Source organism: Pristiophorus japonicus, chromosome 14, assembly GCF_044704955.1.
Source record: "Pristiophorus japonicus isolate sPriJap1 chromosome 14, sPriJap1.hap1, whole genome shotgun sequence".
Lineage (NCBI taxonomy): Eukaryota > Metazoa > Chordata > Chondrichthyes > Pristiophoridae > Pristiophorus > Pristiophorus japonicus.
The window spans coordinates 163,341,397-163,360,625 of NC_091990.1; the positions used below are offsets into that span (position 1 = coordinate 163,341,397).

Here is a 19,229-nt window from a genome sequence, read left to right on the forward strand (position 1 = left end):
CCATCCTGCCGTCCGGAGGAGGCGGGGGTCCCCGATGGAGGGCACTCTACGCAGGGGTCCTCCCACTATTCATCGGGGACTTGGCCTGGAGGGTGGTGCACGGAGCAGTGCCGTGCAATAAATTTTTAAGCCGGTTCACGGACTCCCAGGCCGCCTGCAATTTCTGCGGTCTGGAGGAGTCCGTGTTCCATGTTTTTATTGAGTGCACAAGGTTGCAGCCCCTGTTCCATTATTTGAAGGGGCTGCTCCTGAAATTCTGGCTGCACTTCAGTCCCACTCTCCTGATCTTTGGGCACCCTGTGCGGAGGGGAGCGGGTAGGTCCGAAGGCCTCCTCGTAGGACTGCTCCTGGGCACGGCCAAGGGAGCCATCAGCCGGTCCAGGCAGCGGGCGGTCGAGGGGGTCGTTCAACCTGACTGCCTGCCTCTCTTCCACTCTTATATCCGGTCCAGGGTGTCCTTGGAGATGGAGCAAGCGGTGTCCACCGGTACACTCGCGGCCTTCCGCGAGAGGTGGGCACCGGAGGGACTGGAGTGCATCATCACGCCCGGCAACCAAATTTTAATTTGATTTTACGTTTTAAAGTTTAATTTGTTTTAATTGCCGGTGCTTTTAGTGTCCCCCTCCCCTTTTATAGGGGGCACTGGAAAAAGGAAAATTTGATTTTAGTGCCCAAAAAAAAACCCAAAAAAAGGAAAAAAAGAGGGCCTTGTAAATGTCTGGTGTGTCATCCAGGGCGGGTGGCACCGATTAATGTTTTTGTCTTGCAGGTAAACTCCAAAAAGAGTTTCATGCACAAGGACCCCCAGGTCCCTCTGCACCACAGCATGTTGTAATTTCTCCCCATTCAAATAATATTCCCTTTTACTGCTTTTTTTTCCAAGGTGGATGACCTCACATTTTCCGACATTGTATTCCATCTGCCAAACCTTAGCCCATTCGCTTAACCTATCTAAATCTCTTTGCAGTCTCTCTGTGTCCTCTGCACAACCCGCTTTCCCACTAATCTTTGCGTCATCTGCAAATTTTGTTACACTACACTCCGTCCAGGTCATCTATGTATATTGTAAACAGTTGTGGTCCCAGCACCGATCCCTGTGGCACACCACTAACCACCGATTTCCAACCCGAAAAGGACCCATTTATCCCGACTCTCTGCTTTCTGTTAGCTAGCCAATTCTCTATCCATGCTAATACATTTCCTCTGACTCCGCGTACATTTATCTTCTGCAGTAACCTTTTGAGTGGCACCTTATCGAATGCCTTTTGGAAATCTAAATACACCATATCCATCGGTACACCTCTATCCACCATGCTCGTTATATCCTCAAAGAATTCCAGTAAACATGATTTCCCCTTCATGAATCCATGTTGCGTCTGCTTGATTGCACTATTCCTATCTAGATGTCCCGCTATTTCTTCCTTAATGATAGCTTCAAGCATTTTCCCCACTACAGATGTTAAACTAACCGGCCTATAGTTACCTGCCTTTTGTCCGCCCCCTTTTTAAAACAGAGGCGTTACATTAGCTGCTTTCCAATCTGCTGGTACCTCCCCAGAATCCAGAGAATTTTGGTAGATTATAACGAATGCATCTGCTATAACTTCCGCCATCTCTTTTAATACCCTGGGATGCATTTCATCAGGACCAGGGGACTTGTCTACCTTGAGTCCCATTAGCCTGTCCAGCACTACCCCACTAGTGATAGTGATTATCTCAAGGTCCTCCCTTCCCACATTCCTGTGACCAGCAATTTTTGGCATGGTTTTTGTGTCTTCCACTGTGAAGACCGAAGCAAAATAATTGTTTCAGGTCTCAGCCATTTTCACATTTCCCATTATTAAATCCCCCTTCTCATCTTCTAAGGGACCAACATTTACTTTAGTCACTCTTTTCCGTTCTATATATCTGTAAAAAGCTTTTACTATCTGTTTTTATGTTTTGCGCAAGTTTACTTTCGTAATCTATCTTTCCTTTCTTTATTGCTTTCTTAGTCATTCTTTGCTGTCATTTAAAATGTTCCCAATCTGCTAGTTTCCCACTAACCTTCGCCACCTTATACGCATTGATTTTTAATTTGATACTCTCCTTTATTTCCTTGGTTATCCACGACTGGTTATCCCTTCTCTTACCGCCCTTTTTCACTGGAATATATTTTTGTTGAGCACTATGAAAGAGCTCCTTAAAAGTCCTCCTCTGTTCCTCAATTGTGCCACTGTTTAGTCTGTGTTTCCAGTCTACTTTAGCCAACTCTGCCCTCATCCCACTGTAGTCCCCTTTGTTTAAGCATAGTACGCTCGTTTGAGACACTACTTCCTCACCCTCAATCTGTATTACAAATTCAACCATACTGTGATCACTCATTCCGAGAGGATCTTTTACTAGGAGATCATTTATTATTCCTGTCTCATTACACAGGACCAGATCTAAGATAGCTTGCTCCCTTGTAGGTTCTGTAACATACTGTTCTAAGAAACAACCCCATATGCATTCTATGAATTCCTCCTCCAGGCTACCCCGTGCGATTTGATTTGACCAATCGATATGTAGGTTAAAATCCCCCATGATTACTGCCGTTCCTTTTTCACATGCCTCTATTATTCCCTTGATTATTGTCCGCCCCACCGTGAAGTTATTATTTAGGGGCCTATAAACTACGTCCACCAGTGACTTTTTCCCCTTACTATCTCTAATCTCCACCCACAATGATTCAACATTTTGTTCATTAGAGCCAATATCGTCTCTTTCAACTGCCCTGATATCATCCTTTATTAACAGAGCTACCCCACCTCCTTTCCCTATCTTTCCGAATTGTCAGATACCCCTGTATGTTTAATTCCCAGTCTTGGCCACCCTGCAACCACGTTTCTGTAATGGCCACCAAATCATACCCATTTGTAATGATTTGTGCCGTCAACTCATTTACTTTATTTCGAATGCTGCGTGCGTTTAGGTAGAGTGTTTTAATACTAGTTTTTAAACCATGATTTTTAGTTTTGACCCCTCCTGCAGCCCCTTTATATTCATACATATTGTCCCTTCCTATCACCTTGTGGTTTACACTTACCCCAGTGCTACTCTGCTCTGTTGCCTCCTTCCTTTTGCATTCTTTCTTGGGGTCCTGTTCATTTGAGCTCTCACCCACTCTAACTAGCTCAGATGCTAACTAGCTGCTATTACAATAAATGAATGTAATAATTTGTATTCACAAAAGGAAAATCAGTGATTTTACTTTGTGTTGTACATATTTCAGTTAGGAGACTGAGCACAGGAATGATCTGATTTGTGTGGTTACAATATTATTGGCTCTTTACTGACTATTTCCGGCAATGCTGGTGAGGAATTGTGAGAAGGGCAGAGATTGATGTCACAAAATTTGCAAATCTGATTCCACACTGCTGCAAAGCAAACCTTTTCAGACCAGTCTTTTCATTTGTAAATGAGTCACTTCATGGCTTCATGGCTATCCATGGCGGGGCCCTGGCACAGCAGAGGAGCAGGAAGGTCATGGCGGACTTGCGACGAGTGATCGAGGCGGAGGAGTGATGAGGGATCGTGGCTGAGATTTGGTGGGTGATCGTGACGGAGGTTCAGCGAATGTTTGGTGCGGAGGTGCAGCGAATGTTTGTGACGGAGGAGCGGCGAGTGGTTGTGGCGGAGGTGCGGTGAATGAGGGTACGGGGCCCAGAAGAGCCGAGGGCTCAGGGGCAGCACGGGCCAGCCCACACTGCGATATGTGTACGCACTAGGTCCGTGCAGCAGGGCAGGTCTCCAGTCGTCCTGGTTAACCCTTGCCACTGGATAAAGGCCTAGCTTTGTCAAGCCCGTGTGGTGGCTGGTGTGCAATGGTCATCACACGTTAAAAAAATCTAGGCACAGGCATCTTCCACCCCCTCAATTGGAGTTCAGGACTGGAACATCGGGTCCTTCATTGAAACATCTGTGAACTCATGTGGAAGCAAGTCATCCTCGTTCGAGGGACCACCTATGATGATGACAACACTGGCATCTACCCAACAATGTGGAAAACTGCCCAGGTATGTCCTATCCACAGAAAGCAAGACAAATCCAATCCAGCCAAATACCACCCCATCAGCCCACTCTCAATCATTAGCCAAGTGATAGAAGGTGTCGTCGGCAGTGTGATCAAGCAGCACTTACTCACCAATAACCTGCTCACATGCTCAGTTTAGGTTCTGCCAGGACCACTCAGCTCCAGACCTCATTACAACCTTGGTCCAAACATGGACAAAAGAGCTGAATTCCAGAGGTGAGGTGAGAGTGACTGCCCTTGATATCAAGGTAGTATTTGACTGAGTGAGGCACCATGGAGCCCTAGTAAAATTGAAGTCAATGCGAATCAGGGGGAAAACTCTCCACTGGCTGAAGTCATACCTAGCACAAAGGAAGATGGTTGTGGTTGGAGATCAATCATCACAGCCCCAGGACATCGCTGCAGGAGTTCCTCAGGGCAGTGTCCTAGGCCCAACCATCTTCAGCTGCTTCATTAATCACCTTCCCTCCATCGTGAGGTCAGAAGTGGGGATGTTCGCTGATGATTGCACAGTGTTCAGTGCCATTTACAATTTCTCAGATAATGAAGCAGTCCATGCATGCATGCAGCAAGAGTTGGACAACATTCAGACTTGGGCTGATAAGTGGCGGGTAACATTCGCACCACACAAGTGCCAGGCAATGACTATTTCCAACAAGCGAGAGTTTAACCACCACCCCTTGACATTCAACGGCATTATCATCGCCAAATCCCCCATCATCAACATCCTGGGGGTCACCATTGACCAGAAACTTAACTGGACCAGCCACATAAATACTGTGGCTATAAGAGCAAGTCAGAGGCTGGGTATTCTGCAGCAATTGTCTCAGCTCTTGTGTCAAAGCCTTTCCACCATCTACAAGGCACAAGTCAGGAGTGTGATGGAACACTCTCCATTTGCCTGGATGAGTGCAGCTCCAACAGCACTCAAGAAGCTCAACACCATCCAGGACAAAGCAACCCACTTGATTGGCACTCCATCCACCACCTTCAACATTCACTCCCTCCACCACCGGCGCACCGTGTCTGCAGTGTGTACCATCTACAAGATGCACTGCAGCAACTTGCCAAGGCTTCTTCGACAGCAGCTTCCAAACCCACGACCTCTATCACCTAGAAGGACAAGGGCAGCAGGCGCATGGGAAGACCATCACCTGCAAGTTCTCCTCCAAGTCACACACCATTGTGACTTGGAAATATGTCGGCCGTTCCTTCATCGTCACTTGGTCAAAATCCTGGAACTCCCTCCCTAACAGCACTGTGGGAGCACCTTCACCACACGGACTGCAGCGGTTCAAGAAGGCGGCTCACCACCATCTTCTCAAGGGCAACTAGGGAGGGCAATAAATGTTGGCCTTGCCAGCAATGCCCACATCCTGTGAACGATTTAAAAAAAAAAGGTTACCACATTTTTGTTCCTAATGATCTAGTTTCTCTCAAATTGTTGTACCTGAGCTGCTGCTGGTAACTCATTCCCTGACGTATTCCTTTAACTCAGGAGTTTCTTGGGGCTCAGTTGTCTTGCTCACTCTGTTCCCTCTCCATATCAATGACTCTTCCACACTTGATCAAGGACTATTACTCTTTTGCTGGTAAATAAGATCCTCAACTTCCTTTCGGTCACATGCCCTTAGCGCAGAACCTTTGGGGCTAATTTTAACTCTCAAAAACATGTGGGTTTGGGTTGGGTGGGAAGTAAAAATGTTAAGAATTTCAAACACAACCCTAATAAGCTTTGAACCTGCCCAACGGAGGCAGTATGAGGAGTGGGTGACCATTCCGCTCTCAGAAGGCAGGTCAGTCATTGAAATCTGCACTGTGTGCCGCCACTTGAACAAGGTTTGTATCTTTAACTTCTGTCGGTTGGGTTTCTTTGGCCCCAGGAAACCTGGCAGGTAAAGGGAGGCGAGAAGGGCTGGATCCATAAGATAAGTGTCTTTACAGCACAGCTTGTGGGCCGGTAGAAGCAGGAATTCCTCCAGGCCCAATAAGCTAACCCTGTAAACTACCCCCCACCCCCACCCCCAGCCTCGCCCCCCCCCCCCCCCGCATCCACCGCGATCACTTACCCCTTCAACCACGCTCGACCCAGCCCCCACCCCCTGCCACCACTAAACCTACCTGCTCCTGGACATCTGACAGACAGCCAAGTCTGTCAATCAGGTTGGCTATCGGGCAGGGAACCTGGGGAAAAACATTCACAGACGCCCTGGAGTTAAAACTCCATGGTGTTCAGAGAAACCTGCACTTCCGGGTTTCCCACCCATAACTCCTCCGCTTCACCTGGACATCTCAATAAAATAATAATCAGTACAGAAGGCAACCAGTGAGGTAAATGTGATTTTCAACTGTCGGCAGTTATATAGGATGGGGTGGTTTGTCACTGCATTGCTATAGGTAGTGACTGTGCTGCTTCTTGACTAATAGTTTCTTTCCCCTCTTAGACAGAATTTCTCTACGCAAATTACTGCAAGATGGTACATTTAAAGCGGTCTTCCCACTTCATGAGGTAAATACTAATCTTCGTTCTTGTAGTAAAAGAAAGAACTTACATTTATAAATTGCTGTATTAAGCACAGTCATACTTTTGAAATGCAGTCATTTTTGTTTTGTAGGCAACCGCATTAGCCAATTTCCGTATAGCAAGGCCCCACAGCCAGAAATTGAGACAAATGACTAGTCAATCTGTTTTTGGTTGATGGAGGAATATTAGAGAATTCCCACTCTTCTTCAATAGCAGCATGGATAATTTACATCCACCTGAACAAAGAGATGGGGCCTTGGTTAAACAGCTCATCAAAAGACTGCACTCCCAACAATGCAGCACTCCACTCCCTCAGTACTGCACTGACGTGTCAGCCTAGAACATGTGCTGGAGTGGGATTTGAACACATGACCTCCTGATCTTGAAGCAAAAGTGCTACCAATGCCAAACTAACAATAGATGGATTACAGAGTTTCAATTAAACTGTTTAAGGAGCTCGACCAACTAACAATTAAAAAGAGTGTGACCTTAGTAACTGGATTCACAAAACATTTTACCAGGGTTTAAAGGTGGAGTCAGGCATAATGATACTATAATATTATACTGAGATTTAATCACATCCACTACTACAAATTCATTACTTTGAGTTTCATTTAATAAAGCCACACATAATCTGAATACCACATTGGAAGAGTTTGTGCTGCTGCTGATCCACTGCAGTGGGGTTCTTACGAATACCCCTTACCACTAATGAAGTTGGAATAGCCTTGTTGGAGCCAAGGAAGACATTGTCAAAATACGATGTGTCTGTCATTTTATGATGCTGGAGGGGTGAATCAATTGTACACTCGGTCTTCCAGGAAGGATCCCAGAAAGATGAAGGGTTTGACCAAGACATAGTGATAGTTGGATGATGTTAGCAGATGAACTATGATGGCAAAGCAACAGTGAATCCAAATGGCAAGCAATTGAGATCAGCAACACCCCATATGTAGCCACTATTGCTAAAGAATAAGAAAAAAGATGAAACTGGTGCAGTACAAGACATGATTGGGTCTAATGCTATTGTTGGTGCAAAGTCAAAGGATTATTACTATGCATTTAACCCATGCTATACCTGACTTGGAAGTGCTTGATGGGACAGTGTCGAGCGAACTTTACTCTGCATTTAACCTGTGCTTTACCTGATGTGGACGTGCAGAATCTTCGCACTGGGAGAACATGTGGAAACTTGTTCTATTACTAGTTCTGACATGCCTATCTTAAGCACAAAATTCATCGAACAAAACAATGTAATTGAGCCAGGCTGAAAATATGCCAGTGCATTGAAACTGGAAATAAAGATACTTAGAGGATTAGCTGAGGAAGATTGCTGGAGTAAAGGTCTTCAGCTGGCGAAGGGATTGCTGGAGTAAGGGTCTTCAGCTGGCAGAGGGATTGCTGGGGTAAGGGTCTTCAGCTGGCAGAGGGATTGCTGGTGTAAGGGTCTTCAGCTGGCGAAGGGATTGCTGGAGTAAGGGTCTTCAGCTGGCAGAGAGATTGCTGGTGTAAGGGTCTTCAGCTGGCGAAGGGATTGCTGGAGTAAGGGTCTTCAGCTGGCAGAGAGATTGCTGGGGTAAGGGTCTTCAGCTGGCGGAGGGATGCACTTACACTGGGGTAATGGACTTCGGCTGTGGGAGGCAGCACAGGTCCAGAGGAACTTCAGGGTGTGGCTTATCCCCCAAGGGGACCAATCAGCAATTGGTCTGGAGAACCAATCAGAGAAACGGCTGCATTTCAGTTAGTACAAATAGATACATCCAAAAATTTGCAGTGCTATGGGGAAAGAGCAGGAAAGTGGAACTAACTGTATAGCTCCAAAAGGCCAAATGGCCTCTTTCTGTGCTGTATGATTCTATGAAAGTTATTAGCAGTGGAAGAAACCCAAAGTAGAATTCTGCTGAGCAAGACCAACTAAGGCATGGAGCAAATGCAGTCTAAGGTACCTGAAAACATAAAAGAAGCTTACCATCTCACTTCAAAACGACTAAGCAAATTTGCACCAAATTTGTATGGACGAGGTCACCACTGTGGCCCAAGCCATGCAGTATGTTGGAAAAACCAGTTTCAGGATCAAATTTACATACACTTATCAGGTCTACACATTCCTGCAGGTCCACAAAAAGGCTCCAAATTGTGCCTTGCAAAAAAGGATGTGCTTGGACTTGGGCGCACAATATCATGGGACTGATTTTGTGGCTCCGCTGGCTGATGTGGGGTCTTGCAAACTCAAGTCCGAGATCTCTATATCTGTGATTCTCTGGTAAATTAAACCTTTATATTTGTTGTTTATTTTAATGCAGAAATGCTACTGTAGAGATCGCAAAGCCCAGAGATCAGAACACCAATGCTCGATTTGTAAGGTAACATGTTTTAGCCTGTACTGAACACATATATAAGAGTACAACTTCTAGCAGATCAATCACACCACCAGCCCCTAAATGGAGTATTAATACAAGAGCAGTATTGTTCATCTATTACAGTAAAATACATAACATTAATATTTTCCCTTTTGGTGCACTGTTCTATAACTCTAATTTTGATGTCTTGTACTAATCCTCGCCTTACGGCTTCTCTTCACTCTTTCTTACTTTCAGTACACCTTTCCTTTTTGAAAATTTGCTCCTAATCATTGAATCCCTAACAAAGAAGATGCCTTACTCTTTAGAAAGTGCAATGTAAGGACAACAGTAGTTATAGTTATGGAATCTGCTATCAATTCTCAAATTATCCATCATCTTGAAAATTCTGCTATCTGATAATCTCTAATGCTGCAAACAGTCATGCAGCTTCTTTACCAACACCCAAATTCTCCTCCCTTGGACCTACACTCTTGACTTGCTTAGCAGCCCCTTTGCTTCCATCTTTAAAGCCCTCATCCACCCACCCCACTATCTCTGATCCCTGCTATCCCCCTGCTGCCATTCTTATCTCTGCATCCTTAGCTGAGGATATACATTTGGCTTGACTGTCCCTTGTCAGAGTTAGCGAGACCAATTTAAGAAGTACTGTATCTCCCTTTCCTCAGCCAAATCTGAATATTGTAGGACCATCATGCATGATAAGGACAACCCTAAATACTTCTTCCCAGTAGCAAACCATATCTCCTATCTTTTTCTGCTCCCTTTGTCCTCACTCTAAAATCACATTTGACCTGCTCATGAACTTCTTCACCTTAAAGACTCAGATTATCTACTCAACTGCCTCAGCTTCCTTCCCCATCAACGCAGCCAACGCAGCCCCTATGTTTTCGTCTCCTATTACTCCTAAACTTGTCAACCTCAAAAGGCCCGTATCCACCAATGCATTGAATTCAAACTCCTGTTCATAAATTCTTCACTCCGCCCTATCTCTCTAAACTTCTCTCTAACCTCCTCTAGTCCTACGTGTCTGCACACAATTTCCACTCTTTCGATCTAGCAGCCTTTTCATTCCCCCTCCCTCTGCTATATGTCCAGTTCTGAACTTTTGAACTCTTGAGCCTACATTCTGAAATTCTCCCATGAACATAATTCTAAAAGGACAAAGAGTGTTAAAAAAACAAGCCTGAAGGCTTGTGTCTCAATGTGAGGAGCATTCGTAATAAGATGGATGAATTAACTGCGCAGATAGCTGTTAACGGATATGATGTAATTGAGATTACGGAGACATGGCTCCAGGGTGACCAAGGCTGGGAACTCAACATCCAAGGGTATTCAATATTCAGGAAAGATAGACTGAAAGTGTTGTGTATGGAGAAAGAGTCAGACTGAACACTATGAGCTCAAAGTAAAGTGTGACCTTAGTCTTTTATTGCAGGTCTCCAGAGTGCCTCTCCAACCTGTGAAGCCTTCTTAAATACCTGTGCTCCCAAGGGATTATGGGATCCCTTGGGACTCTGGGTAATGAGCACTCTGGTGGCTATACAGAGTAAATATAAGTCCACTTAAATATCAGAAAGGAAAAGGAGGTGGGGTAGCGTTGTTGGTTAAAGAGATTAACGCAATAGTAAGGAAGGACATTAGCGTGGATGAGGTGGAATCTGTAAGGGTAGAGCTGCGGAACACCAAAGGGCAGAAAACGTTAGTGGGAGTTGTGTACAGACCACCAAACAGTCATAGTGAGGTTGGAGATGGCATCAAACAGGAAATTAAGCATGTGTGCAATAAAGGTACAGCAGTTATCATGGGTAACTTTAATCTGCATATAGATTAGACTAAGCAAACTGGTAGCAATATGGTGGAGGAGGAATTCCTGGAGTGTATAAGGGATGGTTTTCCAGATAAATATGTTGAGGAACCAACTAGAGAGCTGGCCATCCTAGACTGGGTGTTGTGTAATGAGAGAGGATTAATTAGCAATCTTGTTGTGTGAGGTCCCTTGGGGAAGAGTGATCATAATATGGTAGAATTCTTTATTAAGATGGAGAGTGACACAGTTAATACAGAGACTAGAGTCCTGAACTTAAAGAAAGGTAACTTCGACAGTACGAGACGTGAATTGGCTAGGATAGACTGGCGAATGATACTTAAAGGGTTGACGGTGGATAGGCAATGGCAGACATGTAAAGATCACATGGATGAACTTCAACAATTGTACATCCCTGTCTGGCGTAAAAATAAAACGGGGAAGGAGGCTCAACCATGGCTTACAAGGGAAATTAGGGATAGTGTTAAATCCAAGGAAGAGGCATAAAAATTGGCCAAAAAAGCAGCAAGTCCGAGGACTGGGAGAAATTTAGAATTCAGCAGAGGCGGTCAAAGGGTTTAATTAGGAGGGGGAAAATAGAAAATGAGAGTAAGCTTGCAGGGAACATAAAAACTGACTGCAAAAGCTTCTACAGATACGTGAAGAGAAAAAGATAAGTGAAGACAAATGTAGGTCACTTAGTCAGAATCAGGTGAATTTATAATGGGGAACAAAGAAATGGCAGACCAATTGAACAAATACTTTGGTTCTGTCTTCACTAAGGAAGACACAAATAACCTTCCGGAAATACTAGGGGACCGAGGGTCTAGCGAGAAGGAGGAACTGAAGGAAATCCTTATTAGTCAGGAAATGGTGTTAGGAAAATTGATGGGATTGAATGCCGATAAATCCCCAGGGCCTGATAGTCTGCATCCCAGAGTACTTAAGGAAGTGGCCCTAGAAATAGTGGATGCATTGGTGGTCATTTTCCAACATTTTATAGACTCTGGATCAGTTCCTATGGACTGGAGGGTAGCTAATGTAACCCCACTTTTTAAAAAAGGAGGGAGAGAGAAAACAGGGAATTATAGATCGGTCAGCCTGACATCGGTGGTAGGGAAAATGTTGGAATAAATTATTAAAGATGTAATAGCAGCACATTTGGAAAGCAGTGACAGGATTGGTCCAAGTCAGCATGGATTTATGAAAGGGAAATCATGCTTGACAAATCTAGAATTTTTTGAGAATGTAATTAGTAGAGTGGACAAGGGGGAGTCAGTGGATGTGGTGTATTTAGACTTTCAAAAGGCTTTTGGCAAGGTCCCACACAAGAGATTAGTGTGCAAAATTAAAGCACATGGTATTGGTGGTAATATACTGTCATGGATAGAGAAGCGATTGGCAGGCAGGAAGCAAAGAGTAGGAATAAATGGGCCCTTTTCAGAATGGCAGGCAGTGACTAATGGGGTACCGCAAGGTTCGGTGCTGGGACCCCAGGTATTTACATTATACATTAATGATTTAGATGAAGGACTTGAGTGTAATATCTCCAAGTTTGCAGATGACACTAAGCTGGTTGACAGTGTGAGCTGTGAGGAGGATGCTAAGAGGCTGCAGGGTGACTTGGACAGGTTAGGTGAGTGGGCAAATACATGGCAGATGCAGTATAATGTAGATAAGTGTGAGGTTTTCCACTTTGGTGGCAAAAATAGGAAGGCAGAATATTATCTGAATGATGACAGATTAGTAAAAATGGAGGTGCAACGAGACCTGGGTGTCATGGTATATCAGTCATTGAAAGTTGGCATACAGGTACAGCAGGCGGTGAAGAAGGCAAATGGCATGTTGGCCTTCATAGCGGGAGGATTTGAGAAGAGGAGCAGGGAGATCTTACTACAGTTGTACAGGGCCTTGGTGAGGCCATACCTTGAATATTGTGTACAGTTTTGGTCTCCTAATCTGAGGAAGGACATTCTTGCTATTGAGAGAGTGCAGCGAAGGTTCACCAGACTGATTCCCGGGATGACAGGACTGACATATGAAGAAAGACTGGATTGACTAGGCTTATATTCAATGGAATTTAGAAGAATGTGAGGGGATCTCATAGAAACATATAAAATTCTGATGGGATTGGACAGGTTAGATGCAGGAAGAATGTTCCCAATGTTGGGGAAGTCCAGAACCAGGGGTCACAGTCTAAGGATAAGGGGTAAACCATTTAGGACCGAGATGAGGAGAAACTTCTTCACTCAGAGAGTTGTGAGCATGTGGAATTCTCTACCACAGAAAGTTGTTGAGGCCAGTTCGTTAGATATATTCAAAGGGGATATAGATGTGGCCCTTATGGCTAAAGAAATCAAGGGGTATGGAGAGAAAGCAGGAATGGGGTAGTGAAGTGCATGATCGGCCATGATCTTATTGAATGGTGGTGCAGGCTCGAAGGGCCGAATGGCCTACTCCTGCACCTATTTTCTATGTTTCTATGAACCGTCCACCTGGCTATAATTTGCCCTACTTTTAAGAGCTTCCTCAAAACTACTAGTAAGACCATGGGCTAGAACCTCCACTTTTGTGGTTATCGCCCCAAAATGGGCAAGATTTCCGGTGTGGGCATTAAAAAAGGGTTTTCAGAGCGCCGGCTTCTTTTCCATTCTCAAAGCACCTAGTTTCCACTTTTGAAAATAGGCGTTACCGCGAGCGATATAAAATGGGCGGTAGCGTTAAATTTATTTGACCTTCCTCCGTAAAGTGTGGCTGTTCTTAGCAACGGCACGGCAACACTCGATTCCCGCAATTCTGGAGGTCAAGGGTCATCATGACGTGCAGAAGAGGAGACAGGGAGCTCAAAGGGACTGAAGGCGTGTCTGGGTGTGGTGTGGCTGCTTTGGGAGGAAGGAAGGAGATTTTAGAGCTTCACAGCAAGTAGGCAAACAAAAAGTAGCTGTTACCAGCCACAAATTTGACCGAATTTGGCCTATAATGGAGAGAGAGGAGGGGGCATCACAGCACACTGTGGAGACTGACGCTGGAGAGAGCAGTGAGGTGGGAGAGGGGCACAAAAGAGCCAGGAGCTTCTCGGATGAGGCAAATGCCTCCCACCTGCAGGAGGTCGAGTTACGCTGGGATGATTTGACACAGAGAGGGCATGGGAAGCCCACCCCAAAGACATATCAGAAGATATAGATCGAGATAGCTAAGGGTGGTCTTGTCGGCGACCAACGAAGTGCGTGAGGGCAACCAATGCTGCAAACCATGGAACGACCTTGTGGGATCCGCAAGAGTAAGTATTACATTGATTTACATGTACTTATATATTTATATAATTTGATTTGTCACAGTCATGAGTGACTATCATCAGATGTGAGGTCTTTCACTTTTATTGGGAATGTTTTACTCAAAGCCTGCAGTCACGGTGTACATCTTTAGGTAAACAATGATAATTATCAGAATAATCATGATTACATCTGTTGGTTATGTGTTGTATCAGTGTCTGTGACTGTACCTAGCAATGATATCACGCATGGTCTCATGCCATGTCGTCCTGTCACCTTTTACAGAAGAAGCTATCGACGATGAGGTCCGTGCAGAGGCGAACGGGTGGGGGGCCACCAGTCCCCAGCGACATCACAGAGGTGGAGGAGCGTGTGCTCACACTCGTGGGGAAGCATCCCCGGACAGCCACGGATGCATCTGCAGACCCTGAAGTGATGCCACGTGAGTAAAGCTTACACCATTGCGTGATGTAAAGTCAATAGATGCCACACCCACTCATATCCGAACAATCATATATGATAGATGATTTCTAAATTTGTCATAGAAATAATGATGCCCTAATGACAATCATTGGAATGCAAATGTATTGATGGTCAGCAAATGTGATGTCTGTGATGATCTTGAGAGTGGTGGTGCTTTTGTCGTGCATATGCTGTGTGTGGCGCTGGACTCACCTTGTCACCCTGGCACTCCCTTCTCCTCTAATAATCTCATTTGTGTTTTGCAGCTCAGCCAGCAACGCGTCCCAAGGCAAGGCCACAGAGGCCAGAAGATGGGAGCGGGGCAGGAGTCGGCTGACGGTCCTACATCTGGTGCTGAGGAGCTCCGATTCACGCCCGTCATTCCGCTGGGTCTGTTCTCCACGGATGAGAGCGCGGACTTCGAGGAATCTGCATCGCCACGCTCCAGAAGCCATTCCACCCCAAGGCCATCTAGTGGTTCTCCGTTAATTCCCACCTCCACTCTGGAGGTACCGGCCCCAAGCACCTCGGCACGGGGTACCCCATTTGTTCCCAGGACGGCGCTGACTGCACGGAGGTCCCGTGGACATGGCAGATCTGTTCCACGAGCGCCACATGACAATGGAGAGATGGTACAGTTGTCCAGGAGGACTGTAGACATTGGTGACCAGCTCATCGAAACATTGGGGGGCATATCCCGACAGCTGGCCACCATCTCCGGCATCATGACTGAGTACATTCCGCGGATGGTGGAGTCCCTGGATGCGATAGCCAGGAACACTGCTGGCACAGGCCTTCCAGTGGTCCCCGAGTGTGGCACTCCACCCTTAGGTTCCACACCACCATTGCAAACAACAGATGAGAGCAAGGACCAAGATCCTGCTTCTGCATCAGAGAATGTTGCCCCCTCGGCAGCCCCCACTCCCATACCTATCCAACGACCGCATCTGCCTTCATCCCCCCCAATGAGGCACCGCCTGAGGAGCTCCTCAGCCAAGCGCCGTGGAGCGAGGAGGGGCAGGGGTAGAGGCAGGGAGAAGAAGGGGAGGGTGGGGGGAAGGAAAGTGAGGTACATGTCCGCAGGTGATGGCTGTGTTATATCTCTATCTGGGTGTATGCAACTTGTTGCAATGTATGGGGGCTGGGAACCACGCTCCTGCTGTCCCTTTGTATTCTGTGTTGCTGGACATGTTGACCATGTGATTTATGTCAATGGTGGAAAAAGTGGGGTGTGGGCGGGGGTTGGGTGTTATTGCCTGTGATGCTTATGATTTCAGACCAATGTTGGTATAAAATTTTTGTTATTGAACATAACCTTGTTGCGCATTGTCTCAGATAGCTGGACCATTACACAATGGTGATTCTTTAACATGAAAGGATTAAATACAACTTAACATCAATGTAAATTTTAACTGGCACCAAGGTGATGGGCACCATTGATGTCTGAGCTGCACACACACAGCAGTGTCTCAGCGTTGTCACTCACATCAACGCTTTTTCAGGCAAATCGTTCAGATATCAACTCCTCACGTAAGAGTGGGATTTAAAAAATGCCAGCCACACCGTTGGCATTCGTTCAGAACAGTTCCACCTTTTGTGGGCGAGCAATATTGTGGGCGATATGTGTGCGAGGTGGTGAAATTGGCGCTGGGCGATCTGCTGGGCGTTAGTTTCGGTAAATATGATCTTCACGACAAAAAAAAGTGGACGGGCGGTGTTATTGAATCTCGGCGTTAAATCAATGCGGAAAGTAACGTTGGACGATATTATGGGCGTTGATTTCGCCCATTCTGCTGATTCCGCCCCAAAAAAGTGGGCAGGGGAAAGTAACGCTCAGCGATAAGTTTCCTAAAAATGTGCATCAGTTTCCATTTTGTGGCTAAATGGGCGATATCTGGGCGTTATATGTCATTTCAGCGGTAAAATGGGCGTGAAGTGGGCATTAAGCATGCAAAAAAAGTGCAGGTTCTAGCCCCATATCTTCTGTCACTTCTAATTTTTCTCCTATAATTGCTCAGCACCTGTTTTCACCTTTCTGAAAATCCTTGAAATGTTTACTACATTAAAAGCGCTATATAAATGCAATTTGCTAGAAAAGCTTCTCACTTCGAGTCCCACACATTTTCTGCACAGGAAGCTAGGAGCCTGTGGAAGTTATTACCAGTCCTGCAGTGAATTTGAATCACTGATAAGCTGGTGAAACTTTTCAGGTTATATAATATTTTATCTTATTTGTTTTGACTTAATTTTCTCTTTGTATTCTCTTGTCCAACATAGAATAGGCTCTGGTAGACGTGGGTGGACAAATGCAAAACGTTCTGTGGCATTTGTCAGGGACATTGTATGACACCCTGCTGATATTTGCTGCCTCCTGCTGGCTGGCACTTCACCTCCATTTGTTGCTGACCTTCATAATATAGTCACAATTATCAGCTTACTGATATGATTGTCAATTGGAGAAGCAGGCTTTCATCTCTGATATCTCAGAGTAATGCATCCTCAGTCCCACCATTCTCTCCAACAAATGACCCAACTTTAACCTTTTCTTTTCAATGTCCTGGACTACGTTGTTGCCTCACAACTGTGCCCCCATCACTCAGTTTGAGAACCTCACAGCACTGAGACTGCATTAGCTAAAGTCACAAATAATATCCTGTGGAGGTGACTGAATTGTTATCTCTCCTCATTTTTCTCACTCTCTCCACTGCCTTTCACAATGTTGACTACTTCACTGGTACTGTTTTCTCCTGTTGCAACAAAGATTACATTGCTTCCAAGGATATCTCCATTACAAGCCAGCATGGTGACCATCAGTGTACCCTAGGCCTCCGTCCCATATTCATAATTTATATACTGTCCCTCAGCGATATAGGGTGAGCTTCCATATAAATGTCATCAATGTCCAACTTTACCTCTCTGCTTCTTCCATCCTTTCCACAATTGCTACACTCTGCAATTGTCTGTCTGACATTAGGATCTGGATAAGCCAAAGTATTTGATGTCAGCAGACCAGAACTGTTCTCTTTGACTCTCACCAACACATGCCCTGGTCTGGATTACTTGATCCTTCCATGTCAGGCTAAATTCGGAGGTGTGGAAACTTCGACTAGGCTCCCTTCTCCCTGACTTTTTACTTTTTTCTCCCTCTTGCTTGGCATCCACCGTTTTTCCCTTCACCCTGGAAAACATTTTGAAATATCTTTCCATATGAAAGAAGCACTTCAGAAATGTAAGTTGTTGGTGTAATTTACAAGATTTCAATCTATTTTGAAAGGACATTGTGGTAGTCAATGCAGCCTGGACATGCACATGGGGGTAACACCAACAAAAGGAACTGTTCAGGCTGAAGATGTCACTGATAAACCTTCCACTGACCATGCAAGGGAAACCACAAATTCTTTCAATTTTGAGACTCTGATGCTGAATGCATTGAGAACTAAATCTTTTAGGAAAGGCCCCAGTTGAGATTCTGATTTATTTTTGTTTCATTTAGGAAGGCATTTGCGACAAAGAACGAAAGTTGCGGCTTGAATGGGCTGAGTGGAGATGCTTATTGAAGAAACAACCAATCAATGATATAAGGTGATACACTAATCTGGCCTATTAGACCAGGGCTATAAAATAGTGATATACTCATTTGGTACTTGAGATTGTGGCTGTAAGGATGGTTCTTCGAGGATGAAATTGCACAACATCAGGAGGGTCTAAGCGGTTGGGTAGGTTAGGACATTGACTTTCACCTGTAAAACGTGCTGATGGGATGCAAGTCTCTGATTGTTATATTAAATAAATCTGGATAGTCTCAACTTCGTTGGCATGAGCTCACTCACAACTGCCAATAATTTGGCACTGAATTGTCTCACTGAGATAGGCCACAGGATGGCTAATGTGAGAAATGGAAAATTGTCATACTGTGGCAATAGGAGTTTGCTTAAGAGGTTGAGACTGTGGCATACAACTGGCACAGAGTACCATTTCAGACCTCAGTATGGAGAATACTTCCTTAATCTCCTGACCCATGTCATTAATGTTGCTCGAGAATTGGGGGACAGACCCAGAGCATCCAAATCGTGTCACACTGTGGTCCCCAAGTAGCCAGAAGATACACCACACATTTTTTTTGTACAATTTTTTAAAAATGTGAGCATTACGGACAAGGCCGGAATTTATTGTCTACCCCTAGCTGCCCTTGAGAAGTTGGTGGGGGGCTTTCTTCTTGAATAGCTACAATGTATATGGTGAAGGTACTCCCACGGGCTTAACAAATAACATTTGCACCATATAAGTGCAGGCATCTCCAATACGAGAGAACCTCATCATCTCCTCTTGACATTCAATGGCATTATCATCACTGGGTCCCCCACCATCACAATCCTGAGGGGTCGCCATTGACCAAACTCAAGTGGAACAGCCACATAATTGCTGTGGCTGGGTATTCTGTGCTGAGTGGCTCACCTCCTAACACCCCAAAGGCTCACCACCACCTGCAAGGAACAAGTCAGGAGCAAGATGAACTACCCTCTACTTGCCTGGATGGGTGCAGCTGTAGCAACACTCACAAAACTCAACACCATCCTAGACAAAGCAGTCTGCTTCATCAGCACCCCATCCACCAGATTAAACATTCACTCCCTCTACCACCAGCGTACTGTGGTTGCAGTTTGCACTATCTACAGGTTGCACTGCAGCAACTACCCATCATCATCATAGGCAGTCCCTCGGAATCAAGGAAGACTTGCTTCCACTCTGA

At 45.3% G+C, this 19,229-nt stretch overlaps 1 protein-coding gene across 1 annotated transcript in view; it reads left to right on the plus strand.

Annotated features, from left to right (window-relative positions):
* ano9b (anoctamin 9b) overlaps window positions 1-19,229 on the plus strand; it is a 202,344-nt gene that overhangs the window by 77,878 nt on the left and 105,237 nt on the right. Inside the window, exons 6-8 of the mRNA XM_070898654.1 lie at window positions 6,499-6,563; window positions 8,882-8,941; window positions 17,973-18,061. Of these exons, the coding sequence (XP_070754755.1) occupies window positions 6,499-6,563; window positions 8,882-8,941; window positions 17,973-18,061 (214 nt within the window). The remainder of the gene's footprint in view (window positions 1-6,498; window positions 6,564-8,881; window positions 8,942-17,972; window positions 18,062-19,229) is intronic.